This window comes from Triturus cristatus, chromosome 11 (genome assembly GCF_964204655.1).
Source record: "Triturus cristatus chromosome 11, aTriCri1.1, whole genome shotgun sequence".
NCBI lineage: Eukaryota > Metazoa > Chordata > Amphibia > Caudata > Salamandridae > Triturus > Triturus cristatus.
Window position 1 is genome coordinate 222142706 of NC_140594.1, and position 21322 is coordinate 222164027.

At 46.2% G+C, this 21322-nt stretch overlaps 1 protein-coding gene across 4 annotated transcripts in view; it reads right to left on the reverse strand.

Annotated features, from left to right (window-relative positions):
* The window catches only part of TRPV4 (transient receptor potential cation channel subfamily V member 4), a 601330-nt gene that overhangs the window by 55703 nt on the left and 524305 nt on the right, over positions 1 to 21322 (reverse strand). For all 4 annotated transcript variants that reach the window (XM_085636146.1, XM_085636144.1, XM_085636145.1 and 1 more), the window contains exons 11-12: positions 13190 to 13355; positions 6029 to 6095 (exon numbers count right to left, since the gene is read on the reverse strand). In XM_085636146.1, the coding sequence (XP_085492272.1) occupies positions 6029 to 6095; positions 13190 to 13355 (233 nt within the window). The remainder of the gene's footprint in view (positions 1 to 6028; positions 6096 to 13189; positions 13356 to 21322) is intronic.

Genomic DNA, 21322 nt, shown 5'->3' on the forward strand with positions numbered 1-21322 from the left:
CCATAAATTCTTTAGGTTAATTTTGTATTCCTCTTAAACCCGAGTCCTGCTCTTTTTACTCATTAATATACACATGGATGGTTGTACACTATTGAAGATACTTTCCACTTGGTGTGGGCCAGAAACAAAAAGAGGGGAACAAAAAAAAAAACTATGCGTAAGTAACACCCCTAGGGGCATCCAGGTGCTAAGAAATAAAACTGCCAAAATATAAATGAATGTAAAAAAAAGACACGTTTTCAAATTATGCAAAAAGAGAAGGCAAGATTACCTATGCTTTCATGGCTGAGGGCATTAACTTGAGTAGTGGCTACCTTGGAAATCATGCCACATCTCGATTTAAGTACATAGCCTCTGGGCAAAAAAATGTCTCTATCAAGAAGTCCTAGCTATGCCACTATTCCAGTGGTGTTCAAAAGTGCGGCGCTGATTTATAAGTGAAGCGCTTATAAATGGGCCGGAGGGCAGAGTTCGACTTCAAGGAAAATTAAGCAAATGAAACAGGCAAACTGGATAAGAGCTCAATACATAGAGAGACTAGAGACGAGTCACTCCAGGGAATAAATGTCAGTGCACTACTAATCAAAAATTCTCTAAAGTGATTCAGGAGCAGTTGTGTCCAATCAGCAAAAAACAAAAAAAATTCTGACCATCATGGATTCACATAATTTCTCGGACCAGTTATGTCCATTTATCAGCACTTAACAACTAATCACTCAGTTGTAACTTTTGATCTGAACATACGTGTGGGAAATGCATGGAAGACGTTTGCCTACATACCCTCAAAATTATCAAAAGTGTTTACTTCAAGTAATGAGGATTCCCTGACCGCACTCCCCGACACTCCATTGGGAAATCACAATTCAATGTACCTCACGGTTGAGTAGCGCGCTTACAATTCCCCTGATTGATTAACACATTGGGAGATTGTGCATACTTTTCGCAATTCCACACATCTGGGAAATGTCCGTTTTCAGTACATAAGCCTCATGAAAAATGAATCGACTCCAAGACTATTACATTTTGTCTCATGTACTTTCTAGAATCCTAAAAATATAAGTTAATCTGATTTTCAATGCGGTTATCTCTGGATATTAGATCATATGGTGTATTATGGACAGCCCTGTTTTCAGACCGAAAGAAAACTTTAAAAGAGATGCCAGAGCCAGTGCCGCTGGACAACCTGTCCGACTAGAACAGATGAGATACGTTTCTTATTCAAAACAGCTGCAGGTGCACGTGGAGCTGCTGCACTGGTATGGATAGAGAAAGAGAAACGGGTACCAGGAACATGTACCATTGAACCTAGAGGAGCTGAGATGACACTACTATCAGTAGTACGATTTGGGGCCTTCAGGATTCAGACCCAACATGTTCAAATGACCCTGTGCAGCAGATGGGTATTAGAGATATACGCACACACTGGCAAAATGTGGACACGAACGGTGCACTAGTGCCATGCTAGCTACAACCAAGTGCTCAAAGAAGAGACTGAGGCTGCTGCAAAGTACAATATCAAGAGCAGGACCTGACCACTGATGCCCGGACAGAAAGACTATAGAGGTACAAGCTGTTCCCTGGAAGATTTTTATTGGTTTTAGTGTTACCTGATCAGCCATGCAGGACCGAAAGCAGACACAGCTACCCAATCAAACAGACTAAATGAATTTACATTAGAATATTTGTTGTTACTGCAGCATAAACCATTGATATGAACTATTTGTGTTGTTGAAGCCATGCCCGGTCGTCCCATGTGGGGGAGAGGGGAGCCTGGCCATACACACTTATCATAACCGTAGAGTGCATGCTCTTCTACAATGTGCTAGAAAAACTTAGAGGATCTTGTTTTACCTGTTCATATCTTCTCATCAACCCACTTCCAGTAGATGGCTGTTTTTGCATAGGTGAAATGGTCTTTGTCCCATCTGATTTATCCCCTGTCTAACCCGTTTCAGAGGTCCACAGGGCATGCAAGGGCTACCGCGCCCAACCATGGGGGTTGAGGCCTTACTCCTGATGTCCCAGGACCTGACCAACTATGGATCCTGTGCCATGTGGCCATGTGCCCCTTCTTCACTTAACTTTCAGGGTAGTGTGGTTCAAGCAGTCCAAGGCCCTCTCAAAGGTGAGGGGTGGATACAGAATAGTGAACACAGACTAACAACTCAAATGTGTTCAGTAGCAGCAATACATCTTTACCTTGCTAAATACTCACTTTTATGAAAAAATAGAAGTATTTTACTTCTACCACTACACACACAAAGGAAAAAATACAACATTCACAAACAATTAGACAATCCTTCCCTGAGGTCGGGGCTCTAGTGTTTCTTTGGCGGTTCCCTGCCCCACTCACGCCTTGCATTAGCGATCATGGTTACTCCTCTTCCACTATTGGTAACATCCAGGGTATGCACCAATAGTAGTCCGAGTCTCAAGAGTACACTAGGACTCTACTCAGTAGTGTTCCAGTGCTATGCTTCAAATTAGGCAATATGTTCCCCCAGCGCCGGCATTCCTGAAAGCAATCCTACCTGTACCACCAGGTGTGAAACGTTCAGTTTCTAAGTGCGCCTCGTCCACTGGCACTCGCAGTGGATGCAGTTGAATTAAAGTGAGCCAGCCACATGCAGCCCAAGCAACTGCTCTCAGTGGTTGCAAAGTTTCTCACTCACGGTCATGCTCCCGAAGTGTCTAGAGGCTCTCTGCGGCTCCTCCTATGTGGTATGCATTAATTTACCACCCACTAGGCAAAGGCCATCTTCTTTCCAGGGACCTCTTCTGGCATAAGGGGCCACTGCCTCGGAACAATGCAGGGGTTCGGCCAGATCGGCGCAACATGGCATGCTGTCCTCTTCCTCACAGGGCACACTAGTCTTGGCAAGCAGCGGTGGGGGCTGGTTTCATTACTGGGGCTGGTTTTGCAGCAGTGCTGCAATATCGGCCCCCAGTAACAAAAGAGCAGGGCTTGGGGCCGAGTTAGTTAACCAGCAGAACTTCACACTTGAACCCCCCCCCCCCCATAGACTGGCCATGCCCAGAGCCCCTAGCCATACTCTTTATGATTCTCTTATTGGCCCAACATCCTTCCTAGGATGTTCGAGCCCTTTTTGTGTGACCTCTCACTTAATCAAAGAGCATCCTTTGAAGTGTACAGGATAAGCCTTGCTCTCCCCTTCCCAGTGTGTCTCAATCAACTTATAGGAATGCAGCAATGCACATATCTGTCTGGTGGGATTTCTCTACCACCTCTCCATTTCTCACCATCAGGCCTGGTTCTCCCAGAATGGAACCCAAGCCCCCCTTCCTTGTAGTGTACTATCCACAGGCTCACATACACCAGTGTATTCAGCATAAAAGCATTGCACAGACTGTGTCCTCACTGTACTCTACTACTCACAGGCACACATATATCCAGTACTAGCATGTAACATGCACACACCGCTCAGGACTGTCTCCATCATGTACTGAACCACTCATAGGCACACACACATTCTGCATATGCATTTTAAATGCTTGCACTGCGTCCTCCATGAATTGACCCACTCACAGGTACACATACATTCAGCACATGCATTTATCCTGCACGCACAGCAAAGCACTACAGCCTTAAAGTACTGTACCACTCATAGGCACATATGCATCCAGCACATGCATTCACTGTGCATGCACTGTTCAGTACTGCATTATCCCTGAATTGTCCCTTCCCAGGCACATATAAACCCAGCGCAGATACAACACCACTGTGCTGCACAGCACTTCACGCCAAACCGATGTAGGCAAAGGAAAAGTTAAGCACACAGCAGCAGAACTTTAAATATGAGTGTGCCAGTAACAGAACGTTAAAAATAAGTGAGCCAGTATGCCTCACTCCAGTGACACGTTGGGAAGGACATGTTCACTCCTATTGATTACTACACGGTATGCTGCCAGCACCGCACTCATGCTGCTTAACTCCCGCTGAAGGCAGAAGCTTTTCATCACTGTCGGGGTAGCACTTTAGGTGCCTCTTCTGGTTCAACAACACCGCAATCCGTAAGACAGGCCTATGTGATGGCACACATGCATGATCTGTGTTAGCTTACAACAAAAATCAGCATCAGCGACCCAGAAATCAGTACAGTTGAGCACTCAGGGCAGGGGTGCACATCCATTACCATGCAGAGAACTTTACCATCCCAACATCCCTAGAGCCTGATGTCTGTGACTAAATATGCTTTCTGCATGAAAGATGTATGAGGGGAAGGTGCAGCTTGATGCCTTCCTACTAACCCATGTGGATGTGATGTAGATCAGTGTTTGGTTGTTGATAAAATAACGGGTTTAGGCATTTTACATGAATCAGAAAGTGAGCTCTTCTTCTTTGTCGACAGGACTCTACAATACAAAAAGAGAGGCTCTAGCATCAAATAAACAGGTTGGCCAGAAGCTGCTCCGACCACCTGGGTAAATTGCCAGAGATTTTGTCAACAGCAAAGCAAATATAGAGAAACGTTCTTTTGACCTGCCAGTTTCAGCCATCAAGACACTTCAGTTGAAGACAAAAGGCTGCTTAGACACTTTAAATGGTCAGAAGTGTGTGATCCGGAAGGGTATCCACGTCCTTTTTATCAGGATTAAAATGCTTTTATGAACTCTGAATGGAACCCTAGAATATATTTTCCCACCCAAAGGTAGTCTACATGGATTCAGAATAGTGCCACTGTTGAAGTTATTTCATTGGTTTTGAATGCCAAGGGAATCATTAAGCTCTTTTCTGTGTACATGTAAAGTGCTAGTCTCCTTAAATGTTTAAGATAAAGTGAGAAAAATATTTCAGAAGCCTTGTGCTTTATTTGTAATTGATTTGATCCAGGCATTCAGTCAGCAATAATGGAGTCTTTACGGAGAACGTGGGGCATAAGAGTATAATATCTTTATCTGTGGACACCTTGGAATGCAGGCAGTGGTGGCTCCTCCTCTATGGCGGAGGAGCGTCGCCCTACTGCTTTCAAGCAGTGAGAGAAGAGGAAATAAAACAGGATAATAACTTTCATATATTATCATGTTATGTTTCCTTTGCTGGCGGGAAGGTGGGCAGGGCTGCTCTGCTCATTGAGCAGGGCAGGGGCCGAGAGGTTTGCCCACTGAGGTGCACAATGACTGTTTGGTCGGCCCTCTCAGGCCGCCCAAGGCAGTCATGCACACTTCCCTGTTCTCCATGCAGGATGCATTACAGCCAGCATGGAGAACATGCCCACCCCTACAGCCCCTGGCTGAGCGTTGTGTCAGGCTGATCAGACCAATCACAATGCTGCACTGCAGTGTTGTGATTGGCTTATGGGAGGGAGCCTGGCTGCCTGCTTCCTGTTCCTGGAAGCGGACTCAGGAGAGCAGGAGCACAGAAGACGCAGGACTCGGCAAGTTTCTATTCTGTAAATTTCGAAACCCCGCTACCCCCCCTACCCCACGCGACCTCCCCCCCACCCCCCCCCATCACTCACCCGCGAGCCATGCCGGCTGCCCCTGGATGCAGGACTAAGTATTTTCATTTGTGAAGAACTTGGAGTATAAGGGATAACGACTATTCATTTAGGTCACACATATGTCCCCAATAATTAGTAGGTTTCCATATTTGCATATGTTCATATATGGTTTTGTATTTTAGAACACCATCCTAATTAATTTTGACTAGTCTCGCCTGTTTTTATACTACTGATTTATCTGGCAGGGGCAGCTCATGCTGTAAATTTGGATGATTCTAGGTTTCATTTTGTATTTTAAATTCTTGTATTTTTAAATATGTGCACTTTGCAATGATTCACTGCCATGCAATAACTCTGAAAATAAATGTTCCACATGATCAGCAACATTGCTGCATCCTTCCTTCCTATCGGAAAGAGAATGTGTGTAAGTGATAATGTGGAATGTGTCTCGCCTGCACTTTGAGTGCATTGTTACTCCACATCATTTTTGTTATCATTGATGCATTTGAATTGTTCTCACTATCTTTGTAAGGGGTTCCCACCCGTGATGCATTCTGGCTACATACCGGAGGCATATCCAATCATGAACAGCAGGTAGACCAACAGGAAGCGGAAGAGGTCCTTAAACAGGATCTGCAATAGAAGGCAGGCATTTTAGTTTTCAACAGTTTTGTAATTTTGTCAAAACATTTGTCCCATGTCTCCAGGTAGTATTCTACAGTTAACACTGGTCATTACACAGCTGCTCATTGATCTATCCTCCATGATGGTGTAACCCATCAAAGAGGGTTTGACACCCGAGCAAGCAGAGCTGTATTGTATAACTGTTACACTGTTAGTATAGGTGACATTAATACTAAAACTAAACACACGGCCAATAAGATCACTCTTTTCAGCAAGCGGCAAGAACCATTCAGGTGTAACTGTACCAGAGAAAAGATCTTTAACAACATAGCACAGGTAATACTTCACTCCCCCAGTGGTCTGCATTTGGAGGACACACCATGCACCTGCTGAGCTAGGACAGTGTGCTGTGAAACTGCCAAATAATACCATAGTGCATGTACTCTGGAGTAAATGGTACTGACAAAGCTGGATTTAACTTTCTAGATTTATGGTGCAGATGAACTCCAATGGCCTGGAAGCTGAATAACATATGTGACAGGTAGTATTTATTTACAGCTCCCACATGCATAACATGAATATATGATTTTCAGAGGCACCACTATGCACTAGATAGGCTGCACTTTAAAAGTATTGCAACAACACATGCAAAGGAAAAGTGCATTTGCCAAGTAGACAATTATATTTTGAAAGCCCGTTTCTTTGAGGCATACCAAAGTTTAAGGACCGTGTAGTTTGTCTTAAACTAGCTTTTAACTGCTGCGTTGCTGGAGCAGAAACCAAATTAGAATCTAGTTGAAGCATATCAATAGCATGAGCAAAGTTTCTACAAATTGATGACTTATCTGTAATATCAACCAAAATGTCTTTCTTCACATAGGCACTTAATGTATCATCTTTGCTAAGCGTACCATCCCCACCAAACCCTGAACAATGGCACTTCTCATGCCCATTTCCAATCTTAAGGCCACCACTGAGGTCGCTGAATTAGTAGAATTAATAGAAGATACGTTTCTAAGGACTCGTCCTGCCATCATAGCTACAGAAAAAACATTTAGCTACTTTGGCTCCTGGCCATAGAGCAGAGAGGCCGGAATTTTTGCTCTATAGACCTCTAAAAGATGCAAGAAGTGTCTTCTCCCGTTTGCCCTATAAAAGCACCCAAGCCTTTAGTTTGAGACTGGGCTTTGCTAATGTTATTTTCAATATGGGCCTTTTCAGTAAGATTCCCACACATTACCTTCCCCCCAAAAGTACACCATTTCACAATTTCTAGCTTTTGTGTACCCAGGAGCCATGTAAAATTTCCATATTTGGGTTTCTCCCTAACATGAAAACTGTGTAAAAATATGAAACAATCTCTTAAGAATTTAAAAAAAAAAAGTGTATTTCTTTAACATGCGTGTTTCACTCAAATACAACAGGTCATATCACTGCATAGACAAACATTTATTAAAAGAAGTGAAACATTCATGGTTCCCTCTCAACGACAATGCCGTTAGTGAACTAACAGGCAAGACGATAGTCATGTAAACCATAAACATGGCCTAGATTTTTATCATAGATGGAGCAACTATACCAATACTGCAATGGTCAAGCCCAAGGGTACCCCAAACCAACAAAATGGACAATTATGCGGTCCAGAAAGCCACTGTGGCACCAGGAGGAAGCGCAAGGGAGGGGCTATTATGGTGGCGATTAAAGATGTGAAGGGTACCCTCGAGCATTAAATAGATGCAGTCACAATGGAGGTCACCTCGATTAGGGCGGACCTTCACAAGCTTAGTAAAAAAAGTCACAACTGCAGAGGTCCAAATACCTCAACTTCAGTCCACAACGAAGCGTTTGGAGATGCAGGTTCAGTCCTTAACGCAACAGGCCACGTCTCTGGCGGCAAAGCTCGAAGACCAAGAAGGAAGAGCAAGACGGAATAACATCATGGTGGTGGGTGTGCCGGAGGGGGCTGAAGCCTTTTCCTGTAGGACTTTATATTGAACACTCTGCGACCTAAAAGATTATTAAAGTTTTTTTTGGTCGATAAAGCGCACGAGCCCCGGTGCCCTCACCCAAACCAGGCACCTGTCCGCACTGGATAATCATCAAAATCTTTAATTATTGTGACAGAGATGCAATTCTTCAAACTGCAAGAGCAAGGGGTGAGTTCAAGTATGAAAATGCTTCGATTCACTTCCTCCCTGACTTCACCCTCCTGGTCCAGCACCAACGACATAGCTTTGAGGCAGTGAAGAAAGAGATCCAAGAACGCAAACTTAAATACAGGATGCTATTTCCAGCAAAGCTTTGAGTGATCATGGAGGTCAAAACTTGGCATTTCGAGTCGCCAGAGAAGGTCTGGGAGTGGTTGTAGGGCTGGCGTGTGCCTGGCTGGAAGGAAGGAAAGGGACCACGGCATGGCCGTGGGGAACCGGCCCAAGACAAAGTGACAGAGGAGTTACAGGAGAAGCAACAAGATGGACAGCATCCAGACATAATGTGATGCAGTGCTGGGTATGAAATGCCTTCTTGTTAGACTGTCCTGAAGGTAAATCCAACTGGACTATAATTCATTACAGGAACAAAGACAATACCTGGGTACAGCTACACAGGAGGAGGTGCTGGTGTAATGGGACCACACATTAAATTTGAAGAACATAGGTATATACTATCTAAATTTGTTTACAGGCAGTCAGAGCAGAGCGATATTGTTTGGGCAACAGGCTCTCTGCAGGAGGGGGTGACGGGGAATGCAAAACCTATCTAGCAGGGTGGAGGGATGGGTGTTCCAGTTGAGGGAAGTTGAGTTCTTGTTGTAATGTCACAGTGTGGAATGTCGTGCTCCGTTGTGGGGTGGAGGGGGTGGAGCCACCTTCCAGAGGGACAGACACGAGAGGAGGGGGACATACATTTCCCGCAAGGGGAGGATTCATTGGCGAGTTCACATCGTTTGTCTCAAATGTGTCTAGGATTAAAGTATACGCGTTAAAAATATGGCCCTGAAAAGTATACACGTTAAAAATATGGCCCTGGAAAGTTAATGGCCTCAACGGTAAGATAAAGAGAACTGTGGTTCTGCAATTCATTAAGGAGGCAAGCCCCCGATGTTATTTTACTGCAAGAAACGCAATTGCTGGGAGATCACTGTAAAGACCTTGACAGGTTTGGATACATATTAATAGTACATGCAGATTACACCACTGGATCTAGGGGGCTGGGAATACTATGTAGGAAGCCTTTGCCTTTCACCCGAAAAAAAACTTGGAATGACCCCCTGGGGTAGTATGTGGCAGTGAGTGGCCAGTGGGAGGGACAAATCCTTACTCTCGGTTCGATTTATGTCCCACTGAAGCGTCAGGCTCTCATGCTTGACGTGTTAGTCCCATTGCTTCTAGAGCTCCAAGAGGGTAGGCTGGTATTCTGGAGGGAGTTGCATCTGGGAGGAGTATTGGCCCGCTGCAAGACTTCCTGCTGGCTATGGGCTTGAGTGATATATGGCGACATCAATGCCCTGATGTCAAGCAATTTTCCTATATGTCGGCGGCTCATGGGAGCCTCACCCGGCTGGACTACTTGATTACACAGCCACCCGCCCTGGGTGAGTTTCACAGAGCTGTGCATGTGCCACGAGGAGTATCAGATCATTCCCCAGTGGCGGCAATACTGGAAGGCCTGACTAGAGACGACGTCTTACCTCCAAGGATCGACCTGTGGTTCCTTAAAGATAGGAAATTTAAAACTAGTTTGAGGGAACATGCCAAACTATTTTTCAAGGAAAATGTGGGGTCAGTGAGTTTACCAGTTACATTGTGGGAAGAGTTTAAAACTGTGATTAGGGATCATGCCCAAGCTCAGGGGGGAGCTATTAAAAAAGAAAAGAGCGTGCAGAGCCTCACTTTGGAGAGCAACATTGTTCAGTTAGAATTCCGCATTGCCAGATGATAGAAGGTGTCACCAACACTGGGGCATCAATTAAGAATGTCAGTATGAGTCACAGACATTACTGGGTGATAGCACCAGGGCGCAGGCTCTGACCACGAAACATCGTCTCTATGACATTGGCAATAAGTCCAATAACCTGCAGGCGGGGCTGGATAAGCTAGATATAGGCAACAGATAGGTCCCGGAAAAAATAGATGGGGCGGGGATATGACATGCCACTAGGTCTGAGATAGCTGAGGCGTTTGCAACCTACTACGAGGCAGTATATATATCTAAGGCTGGGATGAGAGAGTCGGACTGTATGGAGCTTCTAGAAGACTCCCTTAAGTGTCGGTAGAGGACCGGGAACTGTTAGAAGGGGATCTGACCGTGGAAGAAATAAGCGGAACGGCACAGGCCCTACAATCTGGGAAGGCGGTGGGGCAGAGTGGTCAGCCTGGTGAACCCTTTAAATGGATGCTAGACAAAACAGTGGACCATCTTTTAAATAGGTTTCAAGGAGCCAGGAAATATGGTATCTTCTCCACAGAGCTAAGGATGGCAGTGAAAGTAGTGATTCCTAAAGAGGAAATGCCGTCGACCGAGTTTGGGTCATACAGACTCATTTTACTGCGTAACTATGAGGTCAAAGTATTGGCCAATGTCTTATCCCACCGCCTGTGCATGGTGATCACCTCACTTGTTCATCCCTATTTATGCCTCATAGAGGGACTATGTTGAATTTACAATGGCTGTTAGGAATCCTTCATGTCACGGAGCCCACCTCTGCTGAGCCAGCAGCTCTCCTGTCCCTAGACACAAAAAATGGCATGTCATAGTGTGGAATGGTGTTATCTCTTTGCTGTTCTTCGGCATCTGGGTTTTGGCTCTAAATTCATTGGCTGGGTAAAACTTCTCTATGCACAACTGTTGGCTTGTGTGCAAGTTAACACCACAGTATCTAGAGTGTTCCCGCTGTGGAAAGGGAAAAGGCAGAGGTGCACTTTGTCCCCGATGCGCTTTGCCTTAGCCTGGAGCCGCTAGCTGTCTGGGTGAAGCAGGATCCCTTCATTTGGGGCATCCCAATAGGTGAGGAATGGGATGAGTGAGTTATATCATATAAGGACAATATCCTGTTATACTTCACTAGACCAAAACAATTCATTGATAGAATTATGCAGATCTTTCATATATTTGGGATATATATTCTGGATATCCTATAAGTTGGGATACGTCCCTGCTGTGGGTGGGACGCCTACCTTAACGTCTAGATGCAAAATCCCAGTGGAAGTGAATGGGTTCAAATACCCGGGAATATATGTGACTAGGAGACCCCAGAACTTTTACATTCAGAAACTGCTGGTTCAACTGGACAGAGTCACGAGAGCCACCCAGCACTGGCATACTACCGGTGTCATTGATGGGCCGGGCAGCAATATTTAAGATGATGACACTACTGCACATGCTGTATAGCTTGCAGAATACACCCTTTCCTGTTCCACAAGCCTTTTTCCAAAAGGTGGATGCTGAATTATGGTCCTTGTTGTGGGGTGGTTGTGCCGCCCGTATAGCTCTACATAAATTGCAGAGAGGAGTCCTTGACGAGGGACTGCCGGTCCATGATATTAAGAAAAATAATTGGGCTGCCCAACTAGTCACAGTGAATGACTGGGTGCTCCGGGATCGGGCAGACCTAGTCTATCGTGTATATAGACTGGCCATGGGCCTAAAGGGATAGCCACTACTACTCTATATGAGGAAAAGAGACATGGTATTACCTCTGCACATGCAAACAGTGGTTAGGGCATGGCAGGAGGCCACTAAAAGTCTGGGTTAGGAAGGAAGATTGACAGGGATTACCCCGCTCTGAGTCAGTGATCTGCTTCGGGGAGTGGGGGAGCTCTCAGAATTTGGAAAATGGGAGCTGATAGGCCTTGAAAGACTGGGTGAAATATGGAGGGGTCAAGCTTACAACATGTTCACCTCCCATGGTAAGAGTTCAATCTGGGGGATGGGGAATGGGAAATGGCTCAGGTATTTACTGTTGGGGCACTCTCTCCCAGGTTATATTCGTGAAGGGGAGGAACTGGTTGAGGCAGCTCTATTGGAAGATCGGTTGCTGAAAGAACCACTGGAAGACAAGGCGATTTCGTTAATCTAGAAGAAGCTGGTGAACAATTCTCCAGACCCGCTGGGACCTCTTAGGGCGGCTTGGGAGAATGACCTTTGTCCACTTGAAGATGTAGAGTGAGGGATAGCTACAGCTACAGCCTGAGGGAGGTGCCCATACGTTCCAGTTTCTGGCTGATTCAAATGAAGGTTTTCCATAGGATATACTACTCCAGACCACTGTTGCATCGCCTGGGACGCACAGAAAATACACTATGCCAGAGAAGCTGTGGGCAGGAGGGGACCTTCTATCACCTGCTGTGAGAATGCCCGTTAATCCAGAACTACTGGTCTGAGCTTGGGAGATAATGGCAGAGATGGTAGGGTGGAGGTCCCTCTCAAAGCAAAATGATATTTGTTACTTATCCTAGGGGAGGAGACTTGGACCAGATATAAACAATTATGGTTGGCGCTGGCCACGATGGTGGCAAAGCGTAATATAGTGAGGTGATGGGGGGTGGCTTTTCCACCGAGAGTGGCTGATTGGAAAACAGATTTGGATTGGTGTTGGTGAGCTGAACATACAATATCCATGAGTAGAGGGTGCCCAGGTAAATGAAAAAAATTATAGGGTGACTGGCAGGCATATCGGGGACTGTAGGAACTGTCTTTAGTTATAGGACGAGGATCTGTATAATCTTGTCACAATCATTTAGTCAGATGATGTTTGATGCAATTACTGTACTTGTGACTCATTGACTGATGATATTCTGTGTAATGTGTCCTCTATGTATTGTCGACTGAGCACTGTGAAAATATAAAGAAGCTTAAAAAAAATGGTATGAGGCACACTGGCATCTAGCTGGTTTCTACAACACTAAAACAGACTAAAGTCACACAGTAACATTAGAGCTTCTTATGCCAGACAGTTGTGTGACAAGGACTCATTTCTATTTACTGTTGATGGCATATGTTCTTGTGGGGTGTACACCTTGTTGAATTATGTGCACCCCATCTTTTCGGTACAACATTTCCACTTTCAATGCCGAGCAAAAGTCATAAACAAGACAGAAACTAACCTTCTGGATCATGATGCTGTATGTGCCGGTCAGCTTCAGCCCTCTGGTGAAATAAAGTGCGTTCATCCAACCAAGCACCAGGGCAAAGACCATGACAGCCAAGTAAGCTTCAATCCCAGACAAATATAATGCTGCTGAGACTATCACCAGGACTGAATAGATGAAGCTGCAAGAGAAAAAGTCTTGTCAATGTAAGCGTCACCCTGCCAGCACCACCATGGCTAAAGTAAGCATGCTCTGCACAACAAATAATGACAAAGACAATAGGCCCGACTCTGTGTTTAGGAAGAACAACGTTCTTAAATACAGTACAAACTGTTCTGTGTGTTGTTTATGATGTTAGATACTTATTTCCAAACAATACAGGGCTCAGCAAATCCACTCGCATTGTTGAGCAAGATTTATTTAGGACCAGCTATTTTTAGGGATACTCACCCTTTTTGGCAGTTGAAAAACCTCTAACTTCAGGGAAGACAAATTGAATTTTGACCTTGGTCTCTGAAAGCAGAGCAAATGTGACAAGATAAAAATATTTAAAGGCATCTTTATTGCTCACAAAGTGAAAGAGCAATACAGATGGCATTAAATCTCGTTATTTTGTCATATTTGCTGACATTCAGAGACAAAGGTCAAAAGTCATCTTATTTTATTATATTTATTTTTCTTTCTGTGACTCATTTGAGATGTCATGAGTGAAATCTCAGCCCAACTATAACGTCCTTGTAACCTTTCATTTTTACTATATATATATATATATATATATACATACATACATACATACATACACACACATACATACATATGTGGTTGCCACCTGCCATTACAGTTTGGTCAGTCAGTTTTTGTTAGAATTAATTCACTGTTTTCTCCCATGCTACTCTGCTATATTGCTAGTCTTGTCCGTCTATAGAGTCTAATGGTAATGCCAAACTTCAGCAACCTTTTCCTTCTCATACACAAGCTACACAAGATGCCACCTTCACTATGGTTTGAACCATGCTACCCACTCCACCATGGAAATGCACTCAACTCAATGTCCCCTGGTTTGAGTAGCATCTTAAAGAGGTTGAAAACTCAAAGAAGGACAGGCAGATCGAGCACCTAATGGAAGGAGCAATCACATCATGCCACATCAATGGGGAGGCTTCCACGTCTTCAGGCACTGGCGCTCAGAATTAAAATAACTAGCTTCAGATCGGCCAGACTCCGATTGTTCCATTGTATTATACACATAGAAGATAATATCTCCCATCTTTGCTATGGAGGAAGGACTTGTACTGCCCTCTAGCTGCAGTAGATGTGAGACTTCAAGGTGCACCCTGATGCACATGATTTGGGACATAGCCCTACTGGAAATAAGTCCAACATGCTTTGTCCTCTGTGATGTGGCAACCTATCGACTGGACACCTACTGTTAACCTATTTGGGATCATGGAATAGCGGAGGGCAACATATCGAACCACATAGTCCTCTGTCTTGGGTATTAGATGGCCGAAAGAGATCTGGCAAGAAAGTGGAAGGCATGGGCCACCCCCACGCCTGCTTTGCTGAAACGGGCCGCTCGTAACCTTGAAATGGGGCCAGCCTTATAAGGCCAAGGGGTGTCCCAAAAAAAACACTAAGATCTGGGGATCATGGACGAGCATGATGTAACACATGGTGGATCCTGGCCAGGCCCCAGCTCATCTGGGTAGCATCGACATCCTCCCGTCCCAGGGTGGTCATACTAGAAACTGCTTTGACTCAGAGAAAGGCCTGACGGCTACAGGGGTTGTGGATGCCTTCTATGGTAAATGTATTTATGTATCTTCGATACAAATTGGTTGATTTACATGTGCCTTGTTCTCCTCTTAACATTTTGATCTGTAAGGAGTTTGTGTATGACGTGCCTTCTTTTTGATACTAAACAATAAAAATGATGGGAAAAACTGGCTAGCTTCTGTTTAGACGTCACCAGATCTTTCACCCCTTGAGTATTGGCTCTTGTTGCTGAAGCTATGTTACCACCATAGTTGTCTGCAACCTAGTTGTATCCCCAAGACTCCATTCATTCATCAGTAGCTTGGGTGAGGGTGGAGCAAGCTGAGTGGGCTTGCAAACTTTCTGAAGCTATCGGGCGAGGAGCCCCTGGGATTAGACATGAAGCCGGACAGGTACTCCAAGCATTTTCACCAAAGTTGGTACTGTGACAATCCAGGAGCGGCCATTCATATTTTGAAGTAGTGGGGCGGGGTGAGGGGAGACAAAAAAAAAAAAGAAATATGAAGAAAGAAAGAAAAATGCACTTACCTGCACCAACAGCCTCCGCCTTACTCCCAATCCTTGCCGCCCAGACGTCCAGGAACTGCAGCACACTATGCAGGCTCCCAGCTCCCAATTCCAGCGCTGCTCACATGCTGTGAATACTATTCCCAGCATGTGAGCAGAGCCTGGATTGGTCTAAGCGCCTCGGTTTGGTGCTAAGACATAGACTGGGATTCTGTGTTGGTTCCTCCACCCTGTTGTACAGCGCAGCTAGATGGAGAAAGGCCAAGTGCGCATGACGGTTTGGCCGTCCAAACCATCCTATGTCCTTGACAGCGCCCACCACTCCCCCCTCCTCCCTAGTGCTGCAACTGCGGCGTCCGTGTAGGTGGCCACGCCCCTCCCTCGGCTCACAGTTTGAGCCTGAAGGACGAAAAGTAAAATTATAATAAAAATGATTTATTAACATTTTGTTTTTGTCCTTTGCCTCGGCTTGCTTTAAGCAGGGATGGCGATGCTCCGACGCCATAACGGAGGAGCCACCCTGTGTTCGTCTAACAAAGACGATGAGCATCCACTTTTTAGCACAGGCGATGGACAGACTCCCTCCACAGTGCACACCATGAAACTCAAATCACTTTGCAAGATATGCCATCAATAGCAGTACTTGGTAATAAACCAGGGTTAGAGTCGAACAGTAATACCACGATAGCTGCTAGACCAGGCGGAGCCAGCAACCCAGATCAAGCATGTTGGCTCAAAGCCAGTTTTGGACTCTCTGCACAGGAACAAGGCGATTCATCGGTAACCCAGGCATTGATACTGAGGGCTATGTAAATGGCCAAATAACGCCAAGGTCGTGCAAGCACCATCACCACTTGCAGCACAAAAGCTAGCAATGACTGGCCAAGAAGCTCTGCACAGTTGACAGCCCATTCCATAACTGTACATGATGCCTCTGAGCTCGAGCCAAGAATTTATTCTTGCAAATGAGAAAACACGAATTTTTAAGTTCTAAGAGTCATTCAACACTTAAGTGCTTATATTCCTAAATTTAAAAAAAAACTCCCCAAAGTGGAAGATTCAAGCTACGATTCATTATTTTGATGCACACAGAATCATAAAAACACAGTATAAAAACATAACATTTCATCATATAATACTCAGCTGCATGAAACAATTATACACCAACCTCCAGTGTTTTTCGTTATCTCTGTGCTGCCCATTCCTGACAATAAGCGCAGTAAGTGGGTTGCTCAGCAACAGCAAGTCCATAAAAGCTGAACGGCCCATTCTATGACCCAAGGTAATTGACACAGGACGTAAACAATACTTTCCGGCAGAAAAAGAACTGCATTAAAGTTTCTGATCAAATATCCTCACAAGAGCATGGAGCAACATTTATTTCACACCCACGTGTCCTGGAAAAGAGACACCCCGTCCAAAATAAAGCAAGACACCAGTATCCTATCATCATAGCGGCTTCTACCCATACAAGATTTGGTTCCACATCATTTAGTTATTAAACTTAAAAACGAAAACTGGCTCATTGTATCACAACTTCCACTGATACAATGTCAAAGACCAGAGATGGAAAGGTAATTGTGCATACTTCTACCTTTCAAGTGCCATCAGACTATCCGAATGTGACATCATTTATGGATGGCTCATCCATTTTGCCACCCACTTCACCTATGCAGTGTCACTGACCAGGTCCAGCAGTACAGTAGGATCAGCCGACAGAATGTGGCAGAGGCCTTGGTCTACACTGATAAGTGTGTGATAACCAAAAAAGAAAGTGCCTAGTGACGGTGGCATAGCCAGCCCATGTGCCGCCGTAGCGGTGCCTGCGTTTGCCACATGTAGGAGTGTGTGTGGGGGGGGGGGGGGGTTGCTGACAATTCCCACGATGTCCGCAGGTAAAGGGGGGGGTGTGAGGGGGGCGAAGGATGGCGCTGGCAATTACCGCGAAGGCCGCAGGTAAGGCGTGAGGACGTAAACTTGAGCCACCCGGGGCGGATCACCACTAGGCCTGGGCAAAATTTCCGTTCCGTTCGCGGAATTTGCGATAATTTGGCATTTCCGCTTTCCACGGAGAGCGCGGAAATGTCAAAATTTCCGCATTCCGCAGCTTTGCGATAATTTGGTTCTTGCTCGCGCTGTAAAATAATACATTCTCGCGATCGCCTTACCTGAATCCCCGCGTTCGCCGACAAGTTTTCCCGATCCGGTCGCGTTCTCCATGAGATGTTGTATTGTTTTAGCCATTTGCGCTGTCTCGCGACAGTTCGCGCCCGCAGTGACGTCATGCGTCGCACGATCACGTCTTTCTTCTCACGATCATGCACCGCGAGAAGAGTGAAAACAAGATGGCCGCGCCCGCAAGCAACCGCATGGGTAAGTTGGCGAGCCGCGAACATGCAGAAAATACCGTGAACGGGCGGGAAAAAACTTCCGCATCTTCGCGATATTTCCGCGTGTTTGCGGAGATTTTAAACATTTTCGCGATAATTTGCGAAAGTCGCTTTCGCAAATTCCGCCCACCCCTAATCACCACCCCCAGCCCCCTCCCACACCCCTCTCCCTTGCTACGCCACTGCCTAGTGATAGAAATAGTAGGTTCTTATTGAGACAAAAGCAGCAGGTGATAGAAAAATGCATTCTGCTCTCCCTGTAGGCAGTCAGTAGGTAATTAACCTCATAATCCTGCACCATATGTTGCAAACGGAACAGACATTGATTTTTAAGTTGTTTTCATACATAGTAAATATGTGTCTCCATGGCTGCAGGTGAGTTTGAAAATATCACTGTTCACCCTTGCTACTCAATCTCCTGGTGGTCAGAAGGGGGGGGGGGACTAATTTAAGTTACAATCACATTCCACCACCTGGTAGGAGAAAGAATTAACTTTATGAAAGGGGTGGGGCCACATGCGCAATGGGTTTTAGCATTCGCAAACCCTCGGATTCAGTAAATCAGGCCGTTTGCGAATGCTAAAACCTTTTTTCCAAATGTAAAAAATCCATTAAGTGATTTAGCAAATGTTTTCAAAACGGCTAAATGGGTTTAGAAATGGTTTCAGAATCGCTACTTTAAGATGCGTGTTTGGGGTGCCCTTTCCAAATAGCGATTCGAATGCTGATATATCAATGTTTGTGACAGTAATCCGGTCCCGAAACATTGAAAAATTACTGACTGGCAAGTTGCAATGGTAACCAGGGTTCAACTGGCAAATAGGGCAATCAGGCAGTGCCCAAAGGGCTGGATGTCAATGGAGGTCAGTGTGTGGGCCTTTCTTTTGGCTGTTTGTGGGTCTGTTTTATGGTCTGGTGGGCTAGGTTTTACTGTTTATTTCCTTGATATTATCACAAACATTGCCTGCAGCAAGCCCAAATGCATACAGCCTTCCATAAATTGCAAAACGCATATAGAGGATGTCTTTACAAGTTCAATGTAGACATGGGCCACTTTTTTAGGCATCTAATTCATTAATGGGGTCACTTTTATTTTGGTGCCCAGGCCTTTTTTACTGTTCTGGTCCGATGCCAGTGGGAACTGGTTTGACAAGCATTGGCATAGCCAATAGGTCTCGCCTTTGGGACCTTAGAAGTGGTTAGTCCTGCAGGGAGGGTAGGAGAGGACTCGGGCAGTGCGCTCAGGTACTCTACTTGTGGAGGGTAGGAAAGAGGTAGATGGGCTCATGAGCAGGAGCACGTAATCAATCAATCATTCAATCAATCAATCAGGGGTTTGTAAAGCGCACTACTCACCCGTGAGGGTCTCAAGGTACTGGGGGGGGGGGAGGAGGGGGAGAGAAGCTGCGGATCAGCTCCGGATCAGTCGAAGAGCCAGGTCTTAGGGTCCTTCCTGAACGTGTGCAGGGTCTGAACGTGTGCAGGGTTGGGGAGCGTCTAATGTTCACCGGGACCTGGTTCCAGGTTTTGGCTGCGATGTAGGAGAAGGCCCTCCCACCTGTTCTATTTCTGCGGATGCGGGGGACCACTGCCAGGGTAAGGTCTGCGAAGCAAAGGTTCCTCTTGGGTGCGTGGAAGGATATTCTCTCGTTGAGGTATTTGGGTCCGATGTTGTTGAGGGATTTGTAGGCGTGGTTGAGGAGTTTGAAGGTGACCTTCTCGATGGGGATCCGGTGGAGGTCTCGTAGGTGACGAGTCATGTGTTCGTGACGTGATGTATCGAGGATGAGTCTGGCTGCAGCGTTCTGGATGGTTTGGAGTTTGTGTAGGAGGGTTCTGTTGATTCCAGCGTCTAGGGCGTTCCCGTAGTCCAGCCTGCTGGTTATGACCATGTGGGTGACGGTCCTTCTGCAGTCGGGGGGATCCATTTGAAGGTCTTGCGGAGGATTCGCAGGCAGCTGAAACTGGTGGAGGCAACAGCATTGATCTGGCGGTTCATGGAGAGAGAGGAGTCGAGGATGATGCGGAGGTTTCGTGTGTGTGGTCTGTGGGGGTGGGTGGATTCCCGAGGGCGGGGGGCTACCAGGAGTCGTCCCAGGAAGAGGTGCAGGGTCCGAGGATGAGGACTTCGGTCTTCTCTGAGTTGAGCTTCAGCCAGCTGTCCTTCATCCAGGCTGCCACGTTCTTCATTCCCTCCTGGAAACAGAGTCTGGTGTCTTCAGGGTTCTTTGTGAGTGAGAGGATGAGCTGGGTGTCGTCAGAGTAGGATGCAATGCTGAGCCCATGCTGTCTGACGATGGCGGTGAGGGGAGCCATGTAGATGTTGATGAGCGTGGGACTGAGCGATGATCCTTGGGATACTCCGCAGTAAATATCGTTGAGTTCGGAGAGGAAGGGAGGGAGGGAGTCTGATCCTCTGGGTTCGCCCAGAGAGAAAGGATTGGATCCAGCTGAGGGCGGCTCCTTATATCCCCGCTTCGTGGAGTCTGGCTGCGAGCGTGCAATGTGAAACGGTGTTGAAGGCTGCGGAGAGGTCTAGAAGGATGAGAGCCGCAGTGTGTCCTTGGTCGAGTAGCATGCGGATGTCATCGGTGGCGGCAAGGAGGGCGGTCTCAGTGCTGTGGTTGCTGCGGAATCCAGACTGGAAGGCATCCAGGATGGAGTTCTCTTCGATGAAGGCAGTCAGTTGGGCGTTTACAAGTGTCTCGGGGACTTTGGCTGCGAAGGTGAGGAGAGAAATAGGCCGGTAGTTTTTCAGGTCTGTTGTGTCGGCCGTTGGTTTCTTGAGGAGGGGTTTGACCTCTGCCTGCTTCCAGTCGTCTGAGAAGTTGCTGGATATGAAGGTGGTGTTGATGGTCCGCCCTAGTTCGGGCGAGTTGGCGGCGGCGGCCCTGTGGAATATGCGTAGTGGGCAGGGGTCCGTTAGGTCCCGAGTGGGTTTTCTTCATGGTCGGGTGATGTGTTGGACGGTTGTGGGGTTCCAGGTCATGATGGTCGGTTTATCAGCGGCATAGGGGGGTGGTGTCCGGCGGCTGTTCGCTGAAGTAGTAGTAGAGGACCTTTATCTTCTGGTGGAAATAGGAGCTGAGCTTGTCGCAGAGTTCCTGGGAAGGTGTGACGTCCGTGGCTTCGCTGGGGGGTTGTGGTCTTAAGCACAACTACATTAACTCTGGGAGTTCGAACTTCTCAATACCTTAATGAGTTATCTTTGGTAAAACTTGTGCATGATATTTGAAGCACATCTATTAACCGTTGCCCACATGGCATCTGTCAACTTGAAGATGCAAGCATTATCTCTCAACTATCTTGGACCGTGGGGATTTGGGCACCATTCGCTCGACACACCAATGCCTGCTCCTTATAGACACAGGGCACCTCTTTTTGCTATCCAGCTCCTATTTGATATCCTAGGCGGCTTGAAGTGCACATTTCTTACTACATGTAACTTGTCAGTATTGGAGTATCGCATATGTGC